Source organism: Pelodiscus sinensis, chromosome 32, assembly GCF_049634645.1.
Source record: "Pelodiscus sinensis isolate JC-2024 chromosome 32, ASM4963464v1, whole genome shotgun sequence".
Classification (NCBI taxonomy): Eukaryota; Metazoa; Chordata; order Testudines; family Trionychidae; genus Pelodiscus; species Pelodiscus sinensis.
Genome location: NC_134742.1, coordinates 2,227,656 through 2,253,975, shown reverse-complemented (window position 1 = coordinate 2,253,975; position 26,320 = coordinate 2,227,656). Strand labels below are relative to the sequence as shown.

Here is a 26,320-nt window from a genome sequence, read left to right as displayed (position 1 = left end):
CTGAGTGAGGCGTTTGCTTCGACAGACGCTGTCCCTATACCTCCCACAAAGGGCGGGAAGCTGTACAAAAGTTTTCTGTTAAAAGCGTTTTCGGAAAAGCACGTCTAGATTGGCAGGACGCTTTTCCGGAAAAGTACTTTTTCTGGAAGAGTGTCCGTGGCCAATCTAGATACGCTTTTCCGCAAAAAGCCCCGATCGCCATTTTCGCGATCGTGGCTTTTTTGCGGAAATCAGTACTGTGCTGTCTACACTGGCCCTTTTGCGCAAAAGTCTTTCGGAAAAAGACTTTTGCCCAAACGGGAGCAGCATAGTATTTCCGGAAAATCACTGACGATCTTACATGAGATCGTCAGTGCTTTTCCGGAAATTCAAGTGGCCAGTGTAGACAGCTGGCAAGTTTTTCTGGAAAAGCAGCTGCTTTTCTGGAAAAAGTAGCCAGTCTAGACACAGCCTCCTTGTAAGGCATATACTCCAACCCCCTTATCATTTTGATTTTCTCCAATGCATCCACATCTTTTTTGTAATGTGGGATCCAGAATTGGATGTAACACTCCAGATGTGGCCTCAGCTGTGCCAAATTAAGGGGAATAATCACTTCTCTAGATCTGCTGGCAATGCTGCTCCTAATTAAACCTAATTTACCCTTCGCCTTCTTGGCTACAAAGGCACACTGTTGACTCATATCCAGCTGCTCATCCATTGTAATCCTCAGGTCTTTTACTATAGAACCTGTGCTGCAAACAGTTACAGAATTGTTTAATATGCTTTCTAGATCTAGGCCTTTGCAGTGTGATTCTGCATCCACTGCGTAGTGACATAGATTCTGTCATGGGGCTACCACATCCATAGAAAAAAATTGTGGCACCAACCAGCAGCCCCATGAATCAGCTCCTGCCCCACCTCCCCTGTGCACTATTGGGCCCCACAGATCAGCATCTCACCCCAACCAGAGCTTCCTATTTCCTGTGGATCAACTGTTCAGTGATATTAAGGACGTGCTAGAGGAAAGAGGCAAAATGGGGATGAGAAGAGGCAGGTCTAGGTGGGTATTTGGGGAAACATATGGAGTTGGGGGTAGAGCCTAAGTTAGAGTGGGAGTCAAGCACCCCCTAAGATTAACGTATGATTATGTGCTCTGCAGAAAGGTGGTGTATGTGTGCATTTGGTGTAAGGAGATTTTGGCCCTTCATGTATGTACAGCCTTTGGAGAGCAAGGTGGCTGAATTGGAGGAGCTAAGGGTAGCGGCGCATCGGAGTTCCCTCGCCTCCTGCACCCCCATAGTGGCACAAACAGACTCCACCAGCCAGTAGAATAGAGGGAGTTTATTGCTTCTCCAGGATACAAACACAGTATAGATGTAATCTGGTTACAGGGCAGGCCTAGGATGCCTCAGCCCCCCTTGAGATGGGGGACACTGGGCCCCTAAATCCCAGACCCTTTCCTAGGCTGCTTCCTCCATGATACCAGACAGAAACTAAAAATGTCCCTTCCAATCTACCCTGGAGGAAAATTCCTTCCTGACCCCAAATATGACGATCAGCTAAACCACTGATAATGAATGGTCAATTAGTTACCAAGATCATGTTATCTCATCAAGCCATCCCCTTCATAAACCCATCAGCTGTGTCTACACTGGGCCACTTATTCCGGAAAAGCAGCCACTTTTCCAGAATAACTTGCCAGCTATCTACACTGGCTGCTTGCTTTTCCAGATAAGCAATGAGGATCTACTGTAAAATTGTCAGTGTTTTTCCAGAAAAACTATGCTGCTCCTGTTCGGGCAAAAGTCCTTTTCCGGAAAAACTGTTCCGGAAAAGGGCCAGTGTAGACAGCACAGTAGTCTTTTCCACAAAAAAGCCCCGATCACGAAAATGACGATCGGGGCTTTTTTCCGGAAAAGTGCGTCTACATTGGCCACGGACGCTTTTCTGGGAAAAGTGCTTTTCCGGAAAAGCGTCCGTGGCCAATGTAGACGTGCTTTTTCCGGAAATACTTATAACGGAAAACTGTTCCATTTTAAGCATTTCCGGAAAAGGGTACCAATGTAGACATAGCCATCTAGTTTAATCTTGAAGCCAGATAGATCTTTTGTCCCCACTACTTCCCTTGGAAGGCCGTTCCAGAACCTCACTCCTCTAATGGTTAGAAACCTTCATCTAATCTCAAGTCTAAGCTTCCTACTAGCCAGCTTATATCCATTTGTTCTTGTGTTCACATTGGTATTAAGCTTAAATAATTCCTCTCCCTCCCTGGTATTTATCCCTCTAGTATATTTAAAGAGAGCATTCATCTCCTCCTTCAGCCTTCTTTTCCCACAATCACAGCCGTAAAAGGGTTTCTCTCCTGTATGGATTCTCCCATGTCTAAGTTTGATCTCGTACTGAAGCTTTTCCCACAGTCAGAGCAGGAGAAGAGTTTTTCCCCAGTGTGGATTCTTTTATGTCTAACAAAGTGTGCGCTCTCACTGAAGCTTTTCCCAGAGTAAGAGCAGCTGAAGGGTTTCTATCTTGTGTGGATTCTCCTGTGTCTAACAAGGTCTGACCTGTTACTGTCATTTTTCCTGCACTCACAGCAGTTTTTTTTCTTGTGTGAGTTTTCTGATATCTAACTAGAATTGATTGCTCCCTGAAGCTTTTACCATGGTCTGAGCAGTCAAAGGATTTCTGTGTGGATCCTTTGATGTTCAATAAGGGTATGTCTATGCTACAAAGTTAGTTCGAACTAACAGACGTTAGTTCGAACTAACTTTCATAGGCGCTACACTAGTGCTCCGTTAGTTCGAATTTAATTCGAACTAACGGAGCTCTTAGTTCGAACTAGGTAATTCTCATTCCACAAGGATTAAGCCTAGTTCGAATTTACTAGTTCGAATTAAGGGCTGTGTAGCCCCTTAATTCGAACTAGTGGGAGGCTAGCCCTCCCCAGGTTTCCCTGGTGGCCACTCTGGCCAACACCAGGGAAACTCGTCTGCCCCCCTCCCGGCCCCGGACCCCTTAAAGGGGCACGGGTTGGCTATGGTGCACCTGGCACGGCTCGAGCCACCCACCCGATGCCCCCCAGCCCTCCCCCTCTTCCCGGGACCAGGCTGGTGGCTCCCAGGAGCTTGCCCAGGACCGCAAGAGGCGGGCACCCGCCTGGGCTAGTGCAGACATCGTGGACCTCGTCCACGACCTCCGCACTAGGCACAGGAAAGTGGCCGTCTAGGGCAGGAGAGCTGCCAGCCTGGCCACCCAGGAGCAGGTGTGCATGAAAATCAAGGTGGTCCACTGAGACCCCGACCCTGAGCCCTGAGCTTACAATGGCCGCCCTGGGTCAGACCAAAGGTCCATCTAGCCCAGTAGCCTGTCTGCTGACAGCGGCCAACCCTAGGGACCCTGGAGGGGATGGACCGAAGACAGTGACCAAGCCATTTGTCTCGTGCCATCCCTCTCCAGCCTTCCACAAACCTTGGGCAGGGACACCACTCCTACCCCCTGGCTAATACCACTCCATGGACCCAACCTCCATTACTTGATCTCACGTCCCTTTAAACTCTGTTCTAGTTCTAGCCTTCACAGCCTCCTGCAGCAAGGAGTTCCACAGGTTGACTCTCTGCTTTGTGAAGAACAATTTTCTGTTACTAGTTTGAAGCCTGCTACCCATTCCTTTCCTTTGGTGTCCTCTAGTCCTTCTTTATGGGAACTAATGAAGAACTTTTCTGTATGCACCCTCTCCACCCAACTCCTGCTTTTAGAGACCTCTATCCTGTCCCCCCTCCGTCTCCTCTTTTCTAAGCTGAAAAGTCCCAGTCTCTTTAGCCTCTCTTTATATGGGACCTGTTCCCAACCCCTGATCATTTTAGTTGCCCTCCCCTCTCCCAGCCTCTCTCTTCCCCTCTCCCACCTCCTTTTCCCAGTCTCCCCCAGTTTTGTTCAACAAAGACAGATTCCGTTTTTGAACACAATTGTCCTTTATTTTGTACATCAAGAAGAGGGGCTAGGGAAGGGTAAGTGGAAGGAGGTGAGGGAGGAATGGGGTACGCGCCCCCGATGGGGAGGACTGGGCTGGCTCTGTGGGCTTCTGGGGGTGGAAGCTCTCCTGCAGCCCCCCAATTACCCCCTCTCCTCAGATGGCAGCCTGCGGCAAGTGCAGCCGGTCTGATGGCCGAGTGCTGTGATATGCCCAGTATGGGTAGTCTGGGCAATCCAAACCAGGACTGCTTTGCAAGCGGGGCACCCTGAGAACTGTCTGTCCGGGGTGGGGGTCGGGACCCTTTAAGCACAGCCCTCGGCTAGCCTGAGACAGCATCTCCACGCTCTAAGTCCTCCTCTGATGCCCTGCCGGCACTGCTTCCGGCCATCCTTAAGCCTGGTTCAGGGTCCACTTAATGTGGATGCGCTAGTTCGAATTAGCAAAACGCTAATTCAAACTAGTTTTTAGTTCTAGATGCGTTAGTTCGAATTAGCTTAGTTTGAATTAACTAATTTGAACTAAGTTCGTTCGAATTAGCGCTGTAGTGTAGACGTACCCTAAGAGTGGCACAGTCACTGTAAGCATAGGGTGCTTGTTGATAAAGGATTTTCTGTTGAATGGTTTCTCTGTTTCTTTTCACACCTCTGCTTCTGTGACTGTGATTTACCCTGTCCCTCCACCACATGGTTTCCCTGCTGCCTTTCTGGGCTATGCTGACTCTCACAGGTATATCCCAGCTCAGGACTCTGGGAAAAACGCACTTCACATCTTCTCAATAACATCCCATATGGAGCCATTTGCTCAGGTCCTTCCTGCTGAAGACTCTCCTCATTGTTCTCAGTCAGCGTCCCATCACCTGCTGGGACAGAAACTGAAACCAGACAGGAGTCATTTTCTGTGCTGAGCTGAAAGGAAAACTCTGGAAGGGGAATAGAAAAGAGGACACACACCTAAATAATGGCTGAAAAGGTTGAATAACCACAAGCTAAGTTCATCACCCTTCTTCATAACCCTTTCCCAAAGAAGAGAACCCAATGTCCTCCCCCCCCCCCCCCCCCCACAGTCCCTCGACTGGAGTTGAAGACAGGCTTAAGAATCAGAAAAAGTGACAAGAAGTCTTGTGGCACCTTAGACTAACAGATTTATTGGAGCATAAGCTTTTGTGGGCAAAGACCCACTTTGTCGGATGCAAGGAAAGCTTATGCTTCAATAAATCTGTTAGGGTATGTCTACACTACAGCGCTATTTCGAATTAACTCATTTTGAATTAGTTAATTCGAATCAAGCTAATTCGAAATAATGCAGCTAGACACAAAAATTAAATCAAAATAGCATTTTTCTAATTCAAAATAGTGCGTCCACATTGAGTAGACCCTGAATCGAAGGTAAGGCTGGCCAGAACCAGTGCCGGCAGGGCATCAGGGTCAGACTTACTGTGTGGGGCTGCTGCCTCAGGCTATCCGAGATCTGTGCTTAAAGGGACCCAACCCCCCATCCCGGACAGACAGTTCTCAGGTTTCTCTGCTTGGTCTACCTCACTGAGGAACAGCAAAGCATTTGTGTCTTGGAGTGCTCTGCTTGCCCTCACTTGGGACACCATGGCACTCTGCAACATGAAACCAGACTTGTCCCTGGATATGCCGGTGCATCTCGTGGGGTCGTTGCCATCAGCCTAGCTGCACTTGCAGCAGGCTGCCATCTGGGAGGTCCATAAGGATCCAGGAGGTCATGGGGGGGAGCGTCTACCCCGAGGAACCCTCAGAGCCACCCTAGTCCTCCCCACCGTGGTCTCGTGCCCTATTCCTCTTTCACGTCCTTCCACTTACCCCTCCCTAGCCCCTCTTCCTGATGTCAAATAAAATACACGTTTTTTCATGAACTGTCTTTATTTAACAAAACTGGGGAGGGAGAATGAAACACTGGGGAGACTGGGGAAAGGAGGCGGGAGAGGGGAGGAGAGAGGGTGGGAGAGGAGAGGGAGAAAACTGAGAGGAGGGAGCTGGAATGGGGAAGCAAGGAGAAGAAGGGGGAGGGGAAGATCAGCACTCAGGGGTAGGTGTCTCGTTGGGCCACATCTCCCAGCATAGTGGGTGCAGGGGCCTTGGTGTCCGCGGGGGGATGGGGAGGAGGGTGTGGAGATTGAGGAGGAGTGTGAGGAGGTTGAGGTGGGAGTGAGGGCAGGAGTGGGAAGAGGAACAGTAGCGGGGGGGGGGAGCAGGCACTGGGGTGGCATGGGGCAGCACGCTCTGCAGCAGGGCCTGCAGGTGTGAGCACATGGCACGGTCCTGGGCAAGCTGCTCCCAGCGGTGCTGCAGGTCCTCCTGCATCCAGGCCTGGATGTTATGGTGCAGGGCTCAGAGGGCCCCCAGGTGCTGGTCCCAGTACCCCTGCCATATGCTGGTGCTCTGGAGGAGCCCTCAGGTGTGGGAGCATGTCCCAGGTGGGGTAGTGCGCCCTGCACATGCAGCTGGTGCGGCTGTGGAGAAAGAAGAGGAGTGGTCATTTCTCCCTGGGGACTCACTGGATGATGCCCAGCGCCCCATGTGAGGTGCGGATGACTGTGCACCGTCAGAGCCAACATGTTTGCACAGAGGCCATGGTCGAGATGTCTGGATCTCCCCGGGAGTGGGAGCTGCCCCAAGACCGCACCCATGCCCCTGAGCTGTGTATAGTGCGTCTAAGGCGGGGGGCAGATGTCCCCTGCCTCTGTGTAGAGGGGGTATGTGAAAGGAGGGCATCTTGCTGGGTCCCGCTGCAGGGTCGGGAGCGTGTCAGGTCTCTTCACACACACTCTTCACACACAGCCCCTAGGTGTCACACAGCTGGACCTACCTGCCCACGCGTGCAGTCCCTGGTGTTCCTCCCCACCTTCCCCCCGGGTAGGAAACAGTGCTGGCACTTACCTGGTATGGCCTCCCCGGATGACCCTGCCAACTCCAGTGCTGGGACAGCTGGTGGTGGCCCTTCCGTGGCACCTGGATCATGGTCCTCAGCTCCCAGCTCGCTGCCTCCTGGGCTGGCGCGGCCTGCCCTGCCTCCCAGGATTCGGTCGACGGCGGGGAAGTAGGGGTAGGTGGCAGCCCCTGCTGCAGGGCAGCCCCTGGTGGCCCTGGCGTACACCTGCTGCAGCTCCTTCACTTTCTGGGTGCTCCTGTGTCCCTTGCTGGCCATGGTGGCCACTATGCGGCCATGGTAGCCGCGTTCCTCCACCTAATGCGGAGATCATGGAGATTGGGGGCCTCCCCCGAAACCTCAGTGAGGTTCATGATCTCCCCACTAATCAATGAGGGCGCGCGCTGTCTACGGCCTCTGGCTGGTCCCTCGGTCCTGGGGGACTGGGCGCGGGACGGCTGGCTGCCATTGTGTGGCCACTGGCTGAAGGTCTGCGGCTGCTGGCAGGCCTGGCTCTCGCACATGCCCAGTGGCCAGAGTCTACCCCTTTAAGGGCCCCGGGGCTGGGGGAGAGGAGAGGAGTTTTCTTGGTTGGCCCAGAGTGGCCACCAGGGGAAACTGGGAAGGGGTGGAGGCCCCCTAATTCGAAATAAGTGTCCACACAGCACTTATTTTAAATTATCTATTTCGAATTTGGTGTTATTCCTCGTAGAATGAGGTTTACCAAATTTGAAATAAGTGCTCCACTATTTCAAATTTATTTCAAAATAGCGGTTTGGCTGTTATTTCAAATTAACTTTGTAGTGTAGACATACCCTTAGTCTATAAGGTGTCGCTTTTGCAGATCCAGACTAACACGGCAACCCCTTTGATGCTTAAGGGTCAGTCAGACTTGATGAAAATTCACAAGTGACAGCTGCTATGAGGACACAAAAATTGGTTTCTGTGTCAGTTTAGCTGCTTGCTCACCTGTATGGGTATTGCTGATGATCTCCCCTTCCTCAGAGGCTTGGAGATCTGGGATCCACAGCTCTGCCCCTCGCTCCACTCAATTGATCACATGAGCTTTGGAGACTGGAAATGCTGTTCAGGGAACAATTAATCAAGTGCTGTTGATTAACTTGTTCATTAAGGTCTGTGCCATTACTGCTTCCAGAGACAGGATTTTAGTCACCCACCCAGGCTATATCTACACTATGGCTATGTCTATACTGGCGTGATCTTGCGCCAGAGCTATGCAAATGAGGCTAAGCGTGGAATATCACCAAGCCTCATTTGCGCATCTAATCAGCCGCCATTTTTGCAGCAGAGGCTGTTGTGCAAGAAGGAGATGTCTACACTGCTCCTTCTTGTGCAAGAAAAGCTCTCTTGCACAATGCCGTTATGCTGATTATTTTCAGGAATAGATTAGTAAGGCATGATTTCCCTTTACAGAAATCATATTGACTTTTCTCCAACAAACTATTGTGATGGCGCATTGGAGTTCTCCTGATCCTGCACCCCCATAGCAGCCAGAACAAACTCCGCCAGCCAGTAGAACAGAGGTTTATTGCTTCTCCAAGGTACAACTCAGCATAGACGTGATGTGGCTACAGGTGTCAGGGCTAGGATGCCTCAGACCCCTTGGGATGGGGTGCCTAGACCCCTAAACTCCCAACCCTCTGCTTAGACTGTCCCCTTCATGGTTCCCCCCACCCGAAACTGACCCTTCCCCCGAACACTCACTTCCTTTGTTCAGTCCCTGCCCTCAACAGGTAGGACCAGTTGGATCTTTGTCTATGTGACCTCAGACGGCCCCCCCGATGGCCAGTGCTTACAGACACAGGCCAGTAGAGGTACGCAGCAACCAGTGATTGCCTTCCCACTACATCATATCACTTCCCCCTCCGAGAGCGAACTGAGCAGGGTCACTCCACTTGTGACCTGGGAAAGTTTGGGCCCCCTGCCAGGTAAAGCTACAGTGGTGACAGTGGCGCTTCCCTTGGCTTGGGCCTGCCACAGCGGTGCCCTGAAGGAGCCGGCTTCCCACTGTTCAGCTGCTGCATGGCTTTGAGGGGGCCGGCGCAGGCCCACTCTCTGCAGTCGTACCAACCCTTCCACTTCCCTTGGGCTCTGACCAGAGTCTCTCTGGCTGGGCCCATGAGCTCAGTGAGCCTTTCCCGGAAAACCAGGACATCCTCCAGCCCTGACTCTCCATTCGAGGAGGTCTCCCCCTCCCATAACTCTCTCAGCAAGCCCAGGGGTTCCTTCCCCCTTCTGCACACTGTCTCGGTAGGGGAGAACCAGGTAGACTCTCAGGGTGCCTCTCTGTGTGCCGACAGCAGGTGGGGCAAGTACTTGTCCCAGTCCTGCAGATGCCAGTGCATAAAGGCCTCCAGCATCTGCTTCAGGGTCCCCTGGAACCTCCTCACCAACCCGTTGGACCGGGAGCCATATGCTGGGGCCCAGGTGAGCTGGGCCCCATGCTTCTCCCACAAGCCAACATGGATTGTAGAATCAATCATAGAATACTAGGACTGGAAGGGAACTCGAGAGGTCATCGAGTCCAGCCCCCTGCTCCCATGGCAGGACCAAATACTGTCCATCCCTGATAGACATTTATCTAACCTACTTTTAAGTATCTCCAGAGATGGGGATTCCACAACCTTCCTGGGCAATTTATTCCAGTGTTTAACTACTCTGACAGTTAGGAACTTTTTCCTAATGTCCAACCTAAACCTCCCTTGCTGCAGTTTAAGCCCATTGCTTCTTGTTCTAGCCTCAGAGGCCAAGATGAACAAGTTTTCTCCCTCCTCTTTATGACACCCTTTTAGATACCTGAAAACGGCTATCATGTCCCCCCTCAGTCTTCTCTTTTCTAAACTAAACAAAGCCAATTCTTCCTTCATAGGTCATGTTCTCTAGACCTTTAATCATTCCTGTTGCTCTTCTCTGGACCCTTTCCAATTTCTCTACATCTTTCTTGAAATGCGATGCCCTGAACTGGACACAATACTCCAACTGAGGCCTAACCAGCACAGAGTAGAGCGGAAGAATGACTTCTCGTATCTTGCTCACAAAACACCTGTTAATGCATCCCAGAATCATGTTTGCTTTTTTTGCAAAAGCATCACACTGCTGACTCATATTCAGCTTGTGGTCCACTATAACCCCTAGATCCCTATCTGCCATACTCCTTCCTAGATAGTCGCTTCCCATTCTGTATGTGTGAAACTGATTGTTTCTTCCTAAGTGGAGCACTTTACATTTGTCTTTATTAAACTTCATCCTGTTTATCTCAAACCATTTCTCCAATTTGTCCAGATCATTTTGAATTATGACCCTATCCTACAGAGCAGTCGCTCCCAGCTTGGTATCATCTGCAAACTTAATAAGCGTACTTTCTATGCCAATATCTAAATTGTTGATGAAGATATTGAACAGAGCCGGTCCCAAAACAGACCCCTGCAGAACTCCACTTGTTATACCAGGATTGTGAACCATTAATAACTACTCTCTTATCCAGCCAGTTATGCACCCACCTTATAGTAGTCCCATCTAAGTTGTATTTGCCTAGTTTATTGATAAGATATAGTATGCAAGACTATATCAAATGCTTTACTAAAGTCTAGGTATACCACATCCACTGCTTCTCCCTTATCCACAAGACTCATTCTCCTATTAAAGAAAGCTATCAGATTGGTTTGACATGATTTATTCTTTACAAATCCATGCTGGCTGTTTCCTATCACCTTGCCACCTTTCAAGTGTTTACAGATGATTTCCTTAATTACGTGCTCCATTATCTTCCCTGGCATAGAAGTTAAACTAACTGGTCTGTAGTTTCCTGGGTTGTTATTACCCTTTTTATAAATGGGCACTATATTTGCCCTTTTCCAGTCTTCTTGAATCTCTCCTGTCTCCCATGATTTTCTAAAGATGATAGCTAAAGGCTCAAGATACCTCCTCTATCAGCTCCTTGAGTATTCTAGCATGCATTTCATCAGGCCCTGGTGACCTGCAGGCATCTAACTTCTCTAGGTGATTTTTAACTTGTTCTTTTTTTATTTTATCTTCTAAACCTCCCTCCTTCCCACTAGCATTCACTATGTTAGGCATTCCTTCAGACTTCTCGGTGAAGACCGAAACAAAGAAGTCATTAAGCATCTCTGCCATTTCCAAGTTTCCTGTTACTGTTTCTCCCTCCTCACTGACCAGTGGCCCTACCCTGTCCTTGGTCTTCCTCTTGCTTCTAATGTATTTATAAAAAGTTGGATCCCTGGTCCGTGAGGACCTCCTGGGGAAACTCCACCCTGCTGAAAATGGCCAGCAGTGCGTCTGCCTCAATAGAGGGCATGAAGGTGATGTACGTTGTGTGCTTTAACTTCACACCTTTAGTAGGAACGTTAAATATTGGTTAATTGAATTGTCGATTAACCTTATGAATTGCAATCGGTTAATCAACTATTCTATAGTCCCGGGGCAGCCCCTGTCTGGGAGAGTAAAGGTCTGAGCTCCCAAACCCAGCACAAGCTGCAACTGAGCCAACTGCCTGCGCACATGGCTCCTATTACACTTTAAATGCAGAGCTGCAGCAGGGGTAGGTTCAGGACCCAATGCAAGCTGGGACCGAGCTGGGCTGCGGACCAGCTTTCTAAAAAATGTACTGGCAAGGGGTGGAGGGTAAAATGCATGTAGTCTATAGCATTAACCTATAAGCTTTTGCTTAGTGGTTAATCAAATACACTATTACATCCCTAACCTTAGGCATCATATCCCATAGACTAGTGCTTCTCAAAGTGGTCCAAAGGTCCCCAAATCCAATGCCTCTCAGTCTCCTCACTGATCACTGGGTTAGATTTAGGGCTGTGCGCACCATGGTCGCTGTGGGTTTGATTGGTAACTTTAGTTACAATCCCATGAAGATGTTTTCACAGGAATTTTCTTATCATTTAAAGACAGTCTCCACCTGCAAAGTCACCCTGTCTGAAAGCTCCCAGGGATTTTCCTCTTGCTCTTTCCACTGCCCAGGGCAGAGTGTCTGGTGGGGGAAAGGTAAGAAGGTGAGATTCCAGGCTCTCATATTTATAACAATGTCCCCACTCTGAATTCTGTGTTTCAATTGTATCAGACCTTAGACACACACTCAGGTCACACCCTGACAGAGATACCCAGGGAGGGAAAAGAAATGAAGATGTTAATGCACAAAGTGACCAGACACAGCAGACAGCCTTTCCGAGGGACATTCAGCTCCTTTGGGGAAAATTTCTGTGAAAGTTACAGGTGCTGGACATTAACTCATCCACTGACATGGAAGCTCAGGGCCTGTCCACAAATGGATCTAACCCAGCAACCCATGATCCAGGAGAAAAACAAACAAGCCCAAACTTGCCAAGGTCACACAAGAGTCTGCCTCCTAACACAGCCCTCCCACTGCCAGTCCCTGCCAGTTCATAATCACAGACACCTACCACAAAATACAGGACTATGTAGCACTTTAAAGACTAACAAGATGGTTTATTAGATGATGAGCTTTCGTGGGCCAGACCCACTTCCTCAGATCAAATAGTGGAAGAAAATAGTCACAGCCATATATACCAAAGGATACAATTAAAAAAATGAACACATATGAAAAGGACAAATCACATTTCAGAACAGAAGGGGGATGCGGGGGGGGGGGGGGGGAGAAAGGAAGGTGAATGCCTGCGAGTTAATGATATTAGAGGTGGGGAAGGGGAAATGTCTGTGAGTTAATAGTATTAGAGGTGATAATTGGGGAAGCTATCTTTGTAATGGGTAAGATAGCTGGAGTCTTTGTTCAGCCCCCTGCGGAGAGTGTCGAATTTTAGCATGAATGCCAGTTCAGAGGATTCTTTTTCAAGTGCAGATTTGAATGTCTTCTGAAGTAGGATGCAGGTGAATAGGTCATTGAGACACTGTCCTTTCTGGTTGAAATGGCAAGCAACTGTTTTTTCTTTGTGATCCTGTCTAATGTCTGTTTTGTGGACATTGATTCTTTGGCGAAGTGTCTGAGACGTTTGTCCAATGTTTTTCTTCCACTATTTGATCTGAGGAAGTGGGTCTGGCCCACGAAAGCTCATCATCTAATAAACCATCTTGTTAGTCTTTAAAGTGCTACATAGTCCTGTATTTTGTTTCAGCTACACCAGACTAACACGGCTACATTTCTATCACTAGACACCTATCAGACACTCCTGGCTTTTCCCCTCTCCCATCGCTTTCCTTTCCAGCAGCTTTTCTCTCTCTTCTCTCAGGCTGTATCTACACTGCACCCCTTTTCCAGAAAAGGGATGCAGATGAGACAAGACGGAATTGCAAATGCAGCAGGGATTTTAAGAGGAATAAGGGACCTTTTGGAAAAGACTTTATTTTCCGAAAGATCCACATCTAGACTGGCGCTTTTTTCCAGCAAAGCCCCGAGTTGGAAAAAAGCGGCAGCCATGTTCATGCAAATGTAGTGGGGAAAATTTAAATCCCCGCTGCATTTGCAATTCCGACTTGTCTCATCTGCATCCCTTTTCTGGAAAAGGGATGCAGTGTAGACACAGCCTCAGTGTCTTCAAATGGGCCTCCAATTTTTCCTGAAGAAACAGAAATAAACACTGGGGTCAACCCCATGAGATATTGGGAGCCCATTTGTGTGTCTTTAAGCTGCACTATCCCAGTTTTTTAGAGCTCTGTTCCTATATGGCAGGGACTCAGCCCTGGACATGGCTTTGTCCATTGAAAAAGGGACAGGAGGAGACTGTGGATGCAGCAGGATGCCTGTGAGGGTGGGGGATGGATCGGTGGTGGCACCTTCGTAAAGAATGATGCAGGTTCGGATTAGGGAGGTAAAAAAGGTTAAAAATACTCCTCACATAATGGATTACAATTTAATCAATTACAGTACTTTTTAACCTGCCAATGGACAGGGCTGGTAGCAGATGTGGGCTGTCCTGGGGTTGGGGCTCTCTCATGGGGTCTGCCAAGGATGGCCACAAGGACTGCCAGCAAGTGGGGACTCCCAGCAGCTGCAGACTGACATTAGCTGTCAGAGGCAAGTGGGCACTGCCAGGGATATGGGGGAGTTTAACCAGTAACTGGAACCAATATGCATTAGCTCATCAGTTAATCAGTTTGAACTCTTGCTACAACCCAGTCAAATCCCAGTGGCATCTGGCATGGGCCTGTGCTGCCTAGAACCAGGGCTGGTCTTGCCATGAGGCCAACTGAGGCGGCTGTCTCAGGTGCCAGACTTTGTGGGGGGCGCCAATAGGACCCAGAGTGTAGAAAATTGTGTCTGCTGCTGGTGCATATGTATTCTCTCTGCTCTAGATGCACAGAGATGGTGGAGTGCTGTGCTGGAGGAAGGAACGCACAAAAATCATGAAGAAGGCAGAACTGAGACCTTTCAAAGTTTTGGCCCAAGCAAGGGGTATGCGGGCATCATTTGAGCTCCCCACCTTAGGTGCCAAAATGTTGTGGGCTGGCCCTGCCTGGAGCCCTATTGTGGGTGGATCCAGGTCGCTTGGGGCCCCACACAACATCCAGCCCAGCGACCTCCTCTAGTGCTGGTTACAGCATCTGAGTTTAAATTCTCATGGACCAGGTTAGGAGTTCAGCATCCCAGTGGGAAATCTCCTTTTTTGCTGGGCCTGGGGCTTTATAAAGATGTTTTTCCCTCCTAAGGCCCACATTTCATCTCTGTTCAGAGATGCTGTGGGGAAGGGGGGAATGGAGCCTAGAAGTTAGAGCCTTGGACTGAGACTGGAGAGACTGGGATTTTATGCAAAACTCTATCACAAACATGCTTGGTGATTAAGAGCAACTTGCTACCCTACTTTCCCTTCCCATCTAACTAGACTGTTACCTGCTTAGGGCAGGGATTGTCCCTTGCTGGGTGTTGTGCAAGGCCCATATGCCAGGGGTCTGTAAGGCAATAACAGATTGTTACTGCTTTTCATCTAATCCATAACAGTTTGTAACCACATCTTCTCCAGCCCCAAGGCAGCTCACTCACACAGACTGGACTGCATGGATGATGCGATGCTGCACTTACTGCTCCCCCTCGAGGCCGATCACCCTGCACTCACCCTTCCTAAAAATTCACCGCCCCTGCCATGAACCAGGTACAGCTACGCACCCAGCAGCTGTCACCACACAAATAAGGCCATCTCAGACCTGAGCCCGGCTCCACAGCCACATAGGAGCAGAGCAGGAGAGAGACCAGCAGCAGCCTTAGGGCAGCAAAGGGCTTTCCCAACTTTTTGGAGCATCTGGCACACCCAGGAGCCAATCACGCACTGTGGAGGGAAACTGACAAACCCACCCACATACCAAAGTGAAAGGCAAAGCAGAAGCTCTGCCTCTGGGTAGCCCCAAGCCACTCTGAGGCAGGACCAGGCAGGAAGCAGCTGGGTCAGGCTACCAGACTGCCTGGGAAGCACCAGCCTGCAGCAGCAGCGCATGTCTCTCCAGGGCCTGGCCCAGACTGCACACGGAGCTAAGAGCAGCCGCCAGGAACATTCCATCCTGTAGGGCACTGGACCCATGTGCCCATTGGGGCCCCTTTACAGGGGCATGTCTCTCTGTTGGGAGGCAGTGAAGGGGCAGAGTCTGTGGCTACTTAGGGACAGCCAGGCCTGGCAAGATTCATTGATGTATACAGGTATAAGTAGCAGCACTGCTTGACTGAGACATTTTTTTCACTAATTCTTGAGTTAACTTTTCACAAGGGCACAAAAATGTGGGTTTGAGCATTTCTGTGCACTTGTTACCAATCTGACTTTTCACAGTTGCAAGGGAATAGGTCACTAGCATGAAACTACAATGAATGTCAGCAGACACTAGGATTCCAAAAGTTAAAGCTTTATTGTCAGATTGTCAGCATCACCTCTCAAAAGATATAAAGTCTCTAGCCTTAAACTGAACAAATAAGTTCTCAGGCAGCATTATTCTTATCTTGCATCTCTGTCATTCTCACATATCATCTACTGAAGTATTTTCCATTGATGTGTGTGTAGAGTAGGGTAGGGATGCTACATTTACATTAACTGGCTAATCAAATAGTTGATGCATGATTATTCGATAAGGGTACCTCCGCCTCTGAAGTGTAGCAACAGCCTCAGGGCTGTTACTACTTTTCAAAGGTGAAAGGGCTCTGGGGAGCACAGGGCCAGTGAGGTACTCAAGTCCCTGCTGGCCCTGTGCTCCCTGCAGCATTTCAAAGTGGCAATGCCACATGGAGCCCAGGGCCAGCGGGGGAGTTTCCAGCTGGCCCTGGGCTGTAGGCAGTGTTTCAAAGCAGCAGTGCTGTGTGTAGGCCAGGGTCAGGCTCCAGGCTGAAATACACCACCCCCCCCTTTTCCCTCCTCTTTCTGATACAGGCAGCAAGGGGGAAGGGAGTGACCAGTCAACTAGTGTGTCCACTGTGCAACAAGCATTTGCTTTTTCGGACAGTCAACTACAGCCACTCCCCGAGTTATGACCACCTCCACTTACAACCATCTGCACTTAGGACCAAAGCGATCGTAAATGCAGATCCGAGGTAGGAATGGCGATCCACGCTTACGAATAGTGCAGTCGCCATGCAACACTATGGGCTCTGAGTTATGAACACTTCGAGTTATGGACCAAGCGTTGGTCTGTAAGTTGTTCGTAACTCGGAGAGCGGCTGTAGTCACTCACATCCCTAGGTAACGGCCTGCCCCCCATGGGAGGCAGCAAGGCCAGGGGAGAAGCGGGAGCTGGGGGAGCCATTCTGGTTCAGAAAATATGGACACGGGATACACAGACCCAACCCAAACTCCCCCCCCCCCCCACAGCCACAAGCCTGCGCCTCAATCTCGCTAGTGGATCGAGGAGACTCCGCCAGCTCCAGCCCCCCGCAGCTTGACCGTGGCTGGCGTCAGCACCCCCCCCCCCCCGCCAGGGAGCCGCCCCGCTCGCAGCCGGAGATTTGGGTCCCAGGGCAAAGCCCCCCCCTCCCCCGCTGCTCCAGCGACTGATCTGCCCCCTGCAGTCCCCAGACCCGACACGTCACAGGTCCTGCCCCTCAACGCGCCAACCCCCCTCAACCCGCTCTGCTGCTCCGCTCTGCCCCCCCCCCCGACCGGAAGCGGAAGCAGCAGCGCGGCGAGTAACGGCTCCCTCAGAAATCGCCCCGGAGGGTGCGCAGTGACCGCGGCGGGCTCCGTTGCCTCGCGCGCAGAGTCGGACGCTGCTGCGGGCTCCGCCCAGGGGCCAATCGCAGCGGGGTGGACGGGCCGCGAGTGGCTGGCGGCGGCGGGACGCACTGAAAGCCCGGTCGGTGCGATGCGGAATGGGGAAGTGGTCAGGTCGCGCATGCGCAGCGCGTCAGTGACTCCGGTCCCTGGCTGAGCCAGGGCTTAGCTCAGACCGGGAGCTGCTGGCCACGCCCCCGCCCTGCGGTCTCTGAGCAAACCAGGCTCCCGGCGCGTGGCCCTTCCCGCTGCGCCTCGGAGACTCTCCACGCGCAGAGACCCAGCCCCGCCCCCAGGCAGCCTCCCGCCCGTCCGCGGGGAGGTGAGCCCCGCCCCCAAGGCTTGCAGAGGGCAGCCACGTGCGGGGGGGGGCTGTGGGCACCAGGGGCAGTGGGGGCCATGAGGCGTGGGAGGCTGGAGGCTTGACCTGTTGTTAGCTTCTGGGATCAGGGGACCATCTGCTGCTCTGCCCCGTCTCCCTCTCTGTGCCTGGGGGTTTCTCCCTAGGGATGTACCAGTGTGGTCTCTTAACTGATGAGCAAAAGCTTATAGGTTAATGCTACGAACCCCGGGCCCATCAGTTCATTATTTAACAGGCTGGCCAGCAGCTTAGCTCAGTTCTGGCAGGTGCAGGACCTTATGCCCCCACTGTGGCGCTGCATTTATAGTGTATTAGGATCTGGGCAGGCAGGCAGCCAGCTCAGTTCTGATTTGTGCTGGGTCTGGTGCTCAGACCATGTCGCCCTGCAGTTAGGCTGCTGCCACCCTGCATTGCTCCTTCTTTTTCAGAGGCAGCAGCACAGGGCAACAAGCAGTTGGTCTGCAAGAGGAGCTGGCTTTTAAACTGGCTCCCTTCACAGACTAGCTCCCAGCTGGCACCCCATGCTGCTGCTGGCCCCAACCCCGTAGACTACAGAATACTTGACTGATAAGAATTCATGAGGTTATCTGACTATTCAATTAACCGATATTTAACATCGCTACTTCTCCCTTCTGCTGGGGCAGGCTGTACTGATAGCACTCACAGGCCTGTGTGTTCTTTGGTGCCTTTTTTGCAGTAAGAGTGAGATCAGAGCAGGTTTGTTTCTGTTTTATCAAACACTGAACTTAAAACTTGCTGAAACCCTCTTGTCCTAGAGAAGCAGATTGTCCCAGGGCAGAGGGACTGAAAAGAACCATAGTTTTTTTTCCAAGTCTGGTTCCTGGTCAGTTAAAAATCCTGGTTCTCTGGGTCTGGTTCAGTTATCTGCAGAGCTGTCCCTGGGGAGAGAGTCTCTGGTTACTGCAAAGGCAGAAGAGGCTGATGTCTGCCTGTGCTCAGGATACAGAGCCCTAGATCTGATTGAGTTTCCTGGATCAGATGCTGCTGTCACCGACATCGTGATCTGGGAACCCAACTGTGCAGTGGGTCTGTAGCAGGGAGAGACATTTACTGAAGCCCCTCTATGCCCGGGGAATGTTCCCCGGTGCCTGTTACTTGTCCGTTGGGGCAGCCCCAGGCTCTGCTGGTATCCACTCCAGGTGATGGGTAGAGAATTGGGGGACAAAGCTTGGGAGAGACAGGAAAGTTACTCAGCCAAACCAGCTGAGTTTGTGCCAGAGCGGAGGGGGTCCACGTGTATCTGCCGGTCTCAGAGTTACTGCCCTCAGTGACACAGCCAGGCTCCCACTGGAGACCAAATGCCCATGGGCACTGGGCAGGCACCAGTGCTCCCAGCAGAGGGGAGAAAGCAGGAGACAGGAGGGCAAAATGCGGAGATCAGAAGGGGCAGCAAGAAGTAGGGAATGAGGTTTCCAGCTCCCAAACCTGCCTAGACCAATTCACTGCCTCACCCTGAGCAGACTGACTGTCCTGGGAGCAAGGAGCAGGGAAGGAAAAGCCAGTTCTTGCGCCGTCCAGTCCCCATGTGATGGCGGGGGTTGGGGCGGGGTTGGTGCCCTCAGGGACAATGTGGGAGAATCCCCCCGAGTGGCACGTTTGGCACTTCTGCATTTTCCTGATGTTTGTCTCAGAGACTCTGTCCTGGGGAGAGTGTAAAAGTGCCTGGTGGGCTCAGCCCTGGAGGAGGGGCCAGGCCTGTGTTGTAACCACACAATTGAGGGTTTCCTAGAATGGCAAAGCCTAGTGCGTCTGTCTGTAGGGAGAGAGTCTGGGGGAACTGGGGTGTGAAATGGACCAAACCCTCTTTGGAGACCTCCCCAATCACCCCTCTCACCCTGACAGGCTGAAGACTCACGTACCCACTTTGCTCCAGATCATCCCATCTTGCAGGAGGCAGGGCAGGGAAATGGCTGTGGTGGAGCCTGCTCAGGTAGGGGATTTTGTGGGGAGCTGCAGGGGGTGTTATTGTGGAGGGGGAGGGGCAGGAAATATAAAGGGTGGGATAAACCTGCTGGGACTTGCTCAGCCTAGACAATTGAGGTGATTGTCTGAACAGGCCCGTTGGGAGGGGCGTGAACATTCTCCCATTTTTGAAAGAGGGAACTCCCCCCCCCCCCCCCTCTCCCAGATAGAGGTGGAAAAACTGACCAGAGTTCTCCACTGGTCCATCAAGGGCTTCTAGCCAGGATGGGCAGGGAGGGTGTCCCCAGGGCAGGCTCTAGGTTTTTTGTGGCCCCAAGCAAAAAAAATTTTGGCCACCCTTTCCCCCCCCCCCCCCTTTTTGTTGGTCGCGACCTGGAGCAGGGCCAGCTCCGGCCATGGCTTAGGCATCCTGGCACAGAGGGAGGGGGCGTTCTACTCAACGCACTTGACCCGGACCACAGGATCTGGCCCAGCACAGCCCGGCATGGGGATAAGAGCTCGCCTGAGACCAGGACCGGCCCCAAATGACCGAGTGCCAGGCTGGAGCCCAGACGCCTGGGTTCTGTCCCCGGCCCTGCCACGGCCGGCCTGGAGCAAGTTGCTTCCCTGCTGCCTCAGTTTCCCCTTTGGGAGCCGGGGAGATGCTGCTGCCCTGCGCGGCCAAGCATGGTGACCAGGTGGGGAGGGGCGGAGGGGCTGGGGCTCCCTGGCCACCTCTTACGGATGGATGCCCACGCACCATGACCCCCTGCAGGGCCCCGCACCCCTGCCTCTCCTATTTCCCCCACAGGGCCCTGCTGGGTCTGTGATGTGGTGCTGGCTGGTCAATCAGCGCGTGCAGCAGAGCACGTGCAGGTCCCAGCCCTGCAGGAAAAAGACTCGGGCAGCGTTGCCCGTGGAGGGGCGGGGCTATGGGGCACCTGCCTGGGTGCTGGGACCCCCCTGCATGGGGAGGGCACATGGAAAGGGCTGCTGCTGGCAGGTGACTGTGGATGGGGGGCAGAATGGGGGTGGCACAGTACACACAAGTACACGCAAGTATGGCCAGAATGCCGCCCCTGGAAATGTGCCATCCCAAGCACGTGCTTGCTTTGCTGGTGCCTAGAGCCAGCCCTGGGTGTCCTAAGCCTTTGTTTGCCAGAAGCTGAAAATGAGTGATAGGGGGTGGAGAACTTGGTGATTCCCTGTTCTCTTCATTCCCTCTGGGGCACCTGCATTGGCTGCTGTTGGAAGGCAGAATACTGAGATAGATGGACCTTTCATCTGACCCAGCCTGGCCATTCCTATAGTTTTCTCATGCTGGGAACAGAGCTCACTAGCCACTGGCTACATGAAATAGGAAGCTGCTGGGATTCCTGTCCCTGTTGCCTCTGCAGAGCTCTGCTCCCACCTCAGCCTGTGGCTAGCAGTTGTGTGGTGAATTAGAAGATCTTGCCCTGCTCCATCTGCTGGGCGGCACAAGAAGCTCTCCCCTCTCTCTCTTCCTTGAAGCCTCCTGGCCTCTCTGAGCGTGGGGAGGGGAGGAAGTAATTCTGCTCCCTGGGCCTCCTCCATTGTGAGTACTGAAGTTGTGGCTGGGGCGGCAGACGCTAAGTGGGGGCCCCTATTGTTTCAGATGCCGGTGACCTTCGAGGAGGTGGCTGTGTATTTCACCGCAGGGCAGGGGGCGCTGCTGGGCCCCGCTCAGAGAGCCCTCTACAGGGACGTCATGCAGGAGAACTACGAGACTGTGGTCTCACTGGGTAAAGATTCCTGTCCCCTCAACGCCATCGTCACTTAGATTAGAGGGGAGTGAATCACACAATCTACAGCCCCCGTGCGAGAGATACTTTAATCACCATGCCCCCTTCTGGGGAACAGGGGAGTCAGACACCTAAGGGACATGCTAATTCACCCCCATCTCTCCAGCTTTCAGGGGCCAGAAGCAGGGTACTGTCCTGCCTATATTATTTATCTTACTCACCTGCCTTCTTGAGACTAACTCCATCTGTGGGGAGGGTTCTAGGTTACACATATCAGAGGGGTAGCCGTGTTAGTCTGAATCTGCAAAAGCAACGAGGAGTCCTGTGGCACCTTATAGACTAACTGAAGTGTAGGAACATAAGCTTTCGTGGGCAAAGACCCACTTCGTCAGATGCATGCTCCTACACTTCAGTTAGTCTATAAGGTGCCACAGGACTCCTCGTCGCTTTTCTGGGTTACACAGGCTTGGAAATAGAGAGGAGTATAACCTCAGAGCGCTGTGTGTGTGTGTTGGCAAGTCCCCCAGATCCCACAGATCATTAAAACCCCTAGTGAGGGCATGATAACCTTTGTCACCAAGGGGTGGGGAATCACCGGGCCCTGCACCCCCATCTGCAGCCAGACATGACTTTCAGCCGGCAGATAGAACAGAAGGTTTATGAGTTCACAGGGATGCTGCATAGAACAAACTTGCTAGCACAGAAACCAGGAGCAATCAGCATAATCCATCTTGGGAAGAAGGGGGCCAAGGGCCCCCATCTCAGCCCCCAAACCCGCAAGACTTACTTCGACCCTCCACAGTTCATCCCTGGCTATAGCCAGTCCCATCTCAAGCCTTTGCCTAGCTTCCCAGGCAAAAGGTGTCACCGGGTCACACACCCCTCCCAGGCTCAGATTTACAATGGCCCAGGCTCATGGCAATGTGCTAGTCTGCGCATCCTCCCTCAGTGAGTCATCCCCAAATTCCCATCTTCATCTAGATAGTGGTGCAGTGCCCAGGGAAACTGAGGCACACACCCAGGATCACTAAAGGACAGTAGAAATCACATTCAGCATAAAGTGAACAGAGCAAATACAATCCTGACTTCATCACGTCCCACACCTCGTTCCACCCCAGAATTCTGCCGCTCTCAAGATATCTAGTTACCATAGTCCTATACAGGATCAGTTTGAGCTCAGGGAATGTTCCTTGTGACACATACTCTGCCTAGACTTCATGCATCTTCACCTTGCCTGATTTCACCCCTGTGCAGGATTCTCCATTCCCAAACCTGACCTGATTGCCCGGCTGGAACGAGAGGAAGAGCCGTGGGTCCCAGATCTCCAGCCCTCCAAAGAAATGGAGATTCAGAGAGGTACCCGCACAGGTGAGGAGTCAGGGAAACTGACAAAGAAACCTTCCAACAAGTGTGGGGGAAATGCTTAGACTCCCAAAAATGAACAGTGAGTGAGAGCCCTCACTTCCGCCCCATGTTCCCCAGATAGGGCTGCAGGTATCATCCTGGCAAATATCTGTCACAATTCCCTAGCCATCCTGTTAGCTGTCACAGGTTTCCTTCCTGCGTTTCCTTTCCTGGGAGTGTTTGGGTGGGGGATGGAGGCTGAAACCAATGTCTCCGTCTCCCCAACTATTACCATGCTATGCTTTCTGTCTCTGCCATTCCCCTGTTGGTCCTTTCTCCTCAGCACAGACAGTAACTCCTGCCTGTATTCTCCCTCTCCCAGCAGGTGGTAGGGCAATGAGAGAGAACAAGGAAGATAATGGATTGCAGGAAGGTCCTGGAACCGATGAATTACAAGGAATCTCTTTGGAAGGAGTTGAAGGGTATTTTTCCCCGTATGTAGAACAGGGGAAAACCTGGGGGAAACGACACAGGGCAGAGAAGCAGCTGGAGAACAATCCAAGCAGGAAAGCGGAGGAATCCATTGAATGCAGGGAAGGATCGAAGGACACCAAGGAAACTCCAGGCCAGGAGACAAATCACAATGGAAAGAAACCCTGTGAATGCTCAGATTGTGGGAAAAGATTCAGTGAGAAGTTAGGCCTTATTCTGCCCCAGAGAGGGCACACAGGAGAGAGACTCAGTAAGTGCCTGGTGTGTGGAAAAAGTCTGACTGAACTGTCATCCCATATTCAACATGAGATTATCCACATGGGAGAGAAATCCCATAAATGCTTTGAGTGTGGGAAAAGCTTCACCTTGCTATCATACCTTAGTAGACATCAAAAAACCCACTCAGGAGAGAAACCATATAAGTGCTTCAACTGTGGGAAAAGTTTCAGTCGGAGTGCACACCTTATTATCCATCATAGAATGCACACAGGAGAGAGACCCTATAAATGCCATGAATGTGGGAAAGATTTTGCCAAACGATCAGTCCTTACTGTTCATGAGAGAATCCACATGGGAGAGAGACCATATAAATGCCATGAATGTGGGAAAGGTTTTACTTGCCGATCAGCTCTCATTAGACATGAGGGAATCCACACAGGAGAGAGACCATATAAATGTTATGAGTGTGGGAAAAGTTTCACTATGCGATCAGACCTTACTGTCCATGAGAGAACCCACACGGGAGAGAGACCATATAAATGCCATGAGTGTGGGAAATGTTTCAGTAGGCGATCAGTCCTTATTAGACATGAGAGAACCCACACAGGAGAGAGACCATATAAATGCCTTGACTGTGGAAAAAGTTTCAGTCAGAGTTCACACCTTATTATCCATCAGAGGTTGCACACAGGAGAGCGACCGTATAAATGCAATGAATGTGGGAAAGGTTTCACTGAGCGATCAGTCCTTACTGCCCATGAGAGAACCCACACAGGAGAGAGACCATATAAATGCCTTGATTGTGGGAAGAGCTTCAGGCAAACCTCAACTCTTACTAGACATGAGAGAATCCACACAGATCCTCCATCAGCAAATCCTTCCGGAAAGAATACTCTCAGAAGTGTTATACATACTAGCTAATGAAACTGGCTAAAAGCCTGGTCACTAGAGACCGCTCCACAGCTGAGGGAAATTCTCTCCATGCCCTGGCTGACCCCACACACAGATGAGTGACATTTGGCTCCTTGGGATCCAGATGTCCAGTACTGGGGTGAGGAGACCACAGCACCGAACAATCAACTCGTCCGTGATTGTTGGGTCAATAATTGTGGGCTCTACTTGGTCTCAGCAAACCCCAATCAACTGTCCTGCTGGCTGCAGCCCTGATTGCTGACCTGATGGGCCACAGGGGGAAGAAGGAAGAAACAAACTCTTCCAGATGCTCCCCATCCCTGCCTCAAGTTCCCTCTTTCCCTATCCCAGCTGGGATCCCCTGCCATGGACATTGAGAGAGACATTTGGACCAGGCCCTACTTTCCATCTAGCCACCCATCCCCACTGCTCCTCTTCCATCACCCCTTGGCTGACCTCCCCCACTTTCTTAGAGCTGTTTCCTAGAAGCAGTTGGTGCTGAAAGGCTGCTAAATCCTCCCCTCCCCAAATCAGACAGAGATGCTGGGATCTGCAAGATCAAATGCTAAGGGGCCAGGAGGATGGTTTGTGGAGGTAACCGGCTAGAGCTCTGTGCATATACAGAAAAGTGTGTCTGCAGCAGCAAAACTTTGGGGATCTCCGGAGATATATGCAGAGTTGCAGGGCTCTGCCCCAGACCCAGGCAGGTTGCATGGGGGCAGATCCCCACAGAAGCCTATGTGGTTCTCCCATACCCTTCTCTGGTTGAGAGGGTGACTCAGAGTTGCACATGGCAGCAGCCAGGTGCGCTGCTCTGGGGAGCAACAGTGAGCCCTACACTTCTCTGGGAAGGAGCCTCAAGCAGTCCCCATTTCCTGGGTAGGAGAAGGGTCCATACCACGGTTCTTCGTGTAGACCACAGAGTTATATATTGTTTTATGTAATGTTCTTAATGGATAGTGTAAGAATAAATGTTAAACAATCCTAACTCTGGTGGCCACTCTTCTCTGACTAGCACAGAAGAACAGTCTTCTATCCTCTTAATAAAGATGTATCAGGCAAAGTGTTTGTGATTGTATACGATGTCAAAACAGAAAGATATCAGAAGGATTCTTGTAATTCAGCATGATCACACTGTTGCTCTTAAGAGTAATTAGAATATAGATTGTGTTATAAAGAAAATATGATGAATGATTAAATGTTTGTATTAATAGAAGCTTTGTATTAGGAAATAGATTGATACCTTTTGTATGGACAATTATATCCTTTTTCCCATGTGTGAAATGATTGTGTAGTAGAAATACACATTTTGTCATACAATGGAGTCCAATCCAACAATACAAGTAGTATAAGGGATCTACCATCAATCAAACATTGGCCCTGCCCCCGATCTCTTAGGCCCTGCCTATCTGTAACCTGAAGGCCAACCCCCAGGGGTAGTACATCTGGGGTCAAGAGGGACATGTGACTGGAATTAGTGTCATGTGACACCTCTCCCCCTCTAAGAACTTCTCCCCACCACCCTCTACCAATCAGGAAGGTTTTCTCCCTCATTAAACCACCCCAAGAGCTGATTTGACCAGTCACAGGGGCAGTTCTGGGAACGGTTCACCCATCCCCAGAAGTGGGTCATGTGACCCCTCTAAGGGCTTCTCCTGCCCCCACATCATTTTTGCGAGAATAGTTGGGATTATACTTTTCCATGTGCAATACTTAGTATTAATAAGTGCAATTTGCTGTTGTGTTGCCCAGTTACCTAGTTTTGTGAGATCCCTTGGTAACTCTTTACAGTCAGCTTTGAACTTAACTATTTTGAGTAATTTCGTAGTATCTGCAGATTTTGCCATCTCACTATTTACCCCCTTTTCAAGAATATTTACATGTTTAACAGTACTGGTCTAAATGCAAATCCCAGTAGCACAACACTCATTGCTATTCCTCCCCCTCTCCCAGCTTTTAAGTACATGGCAATGTTTTCATGATGATCTAAGGCTCCCTTAATTACATGAATGACCAGTCTTTTGTAATTCTTAATCACCTGCCTCCCTTTTTTTATAACAAATTCCCTGCCCCAAAGGCAAAGCTACAGGCGTTCACATTCTATTGTGGTTAAGAACTACTTTTGAAGCCAGGGCATGCAGCTTTAAGCAGACATCAAATATGAAATCCAGGGGTTCAAACTTGGTACTTAGCCACCCATGTACATATGGCTGTGTTTTTACAAATCAGAATGCTGGTTTGCACATGTGTCAGTGGG

At 50.9% G+C, this 26,320-nt stretch overlaps 1 protein-coding gene across 4 annotated transcripts; it reads left to right on the top strand.

Annotated features, from left to right (window-relative positions):
* The first annotated feature begins 16,951 nt into the window (after positions 1-16,951).
* Positions 16,952-25,051, top strand: LOC102447395 (uncharacterized). Of its 4 annotated transcripts, none has more exons than XM_075913624.1 (5): positions 16,952-17,131; positions 19,274-19,361; positions 20,970-21,096; positions 22,351-22,464; positions 22,823-25,051. In XM_075913624.1, the coding sequence occupies exons 2-5, from the start codon at positions 19,338-19,340 to the stop codon at positions 24,070-24,072; spliced, it is 1,515 nt and encodes a 504-aa protein (XP_075769739.1). In that variant the 5' UTR covers positions 16,952-17,131; positions 19,274-19,337; the 3' UTR covers positions 24,073-25,051. The 4 variants fall into 4 exon arrangements, with proteins under 4 accessions (XP_075769739.1, XP_075769738.1, XP_014424892.2 ...); XM_075913623.1 differs by having other exon boundaries at positions 16,952-17,371; XM_014569406.3 differs by having other exon boundaries at positions 16,952-19,361; positions 22,826-25,051.
* The last annotated feature ends 1,269 nt before the right edge of the window (positions 25,052-26,320 follow it).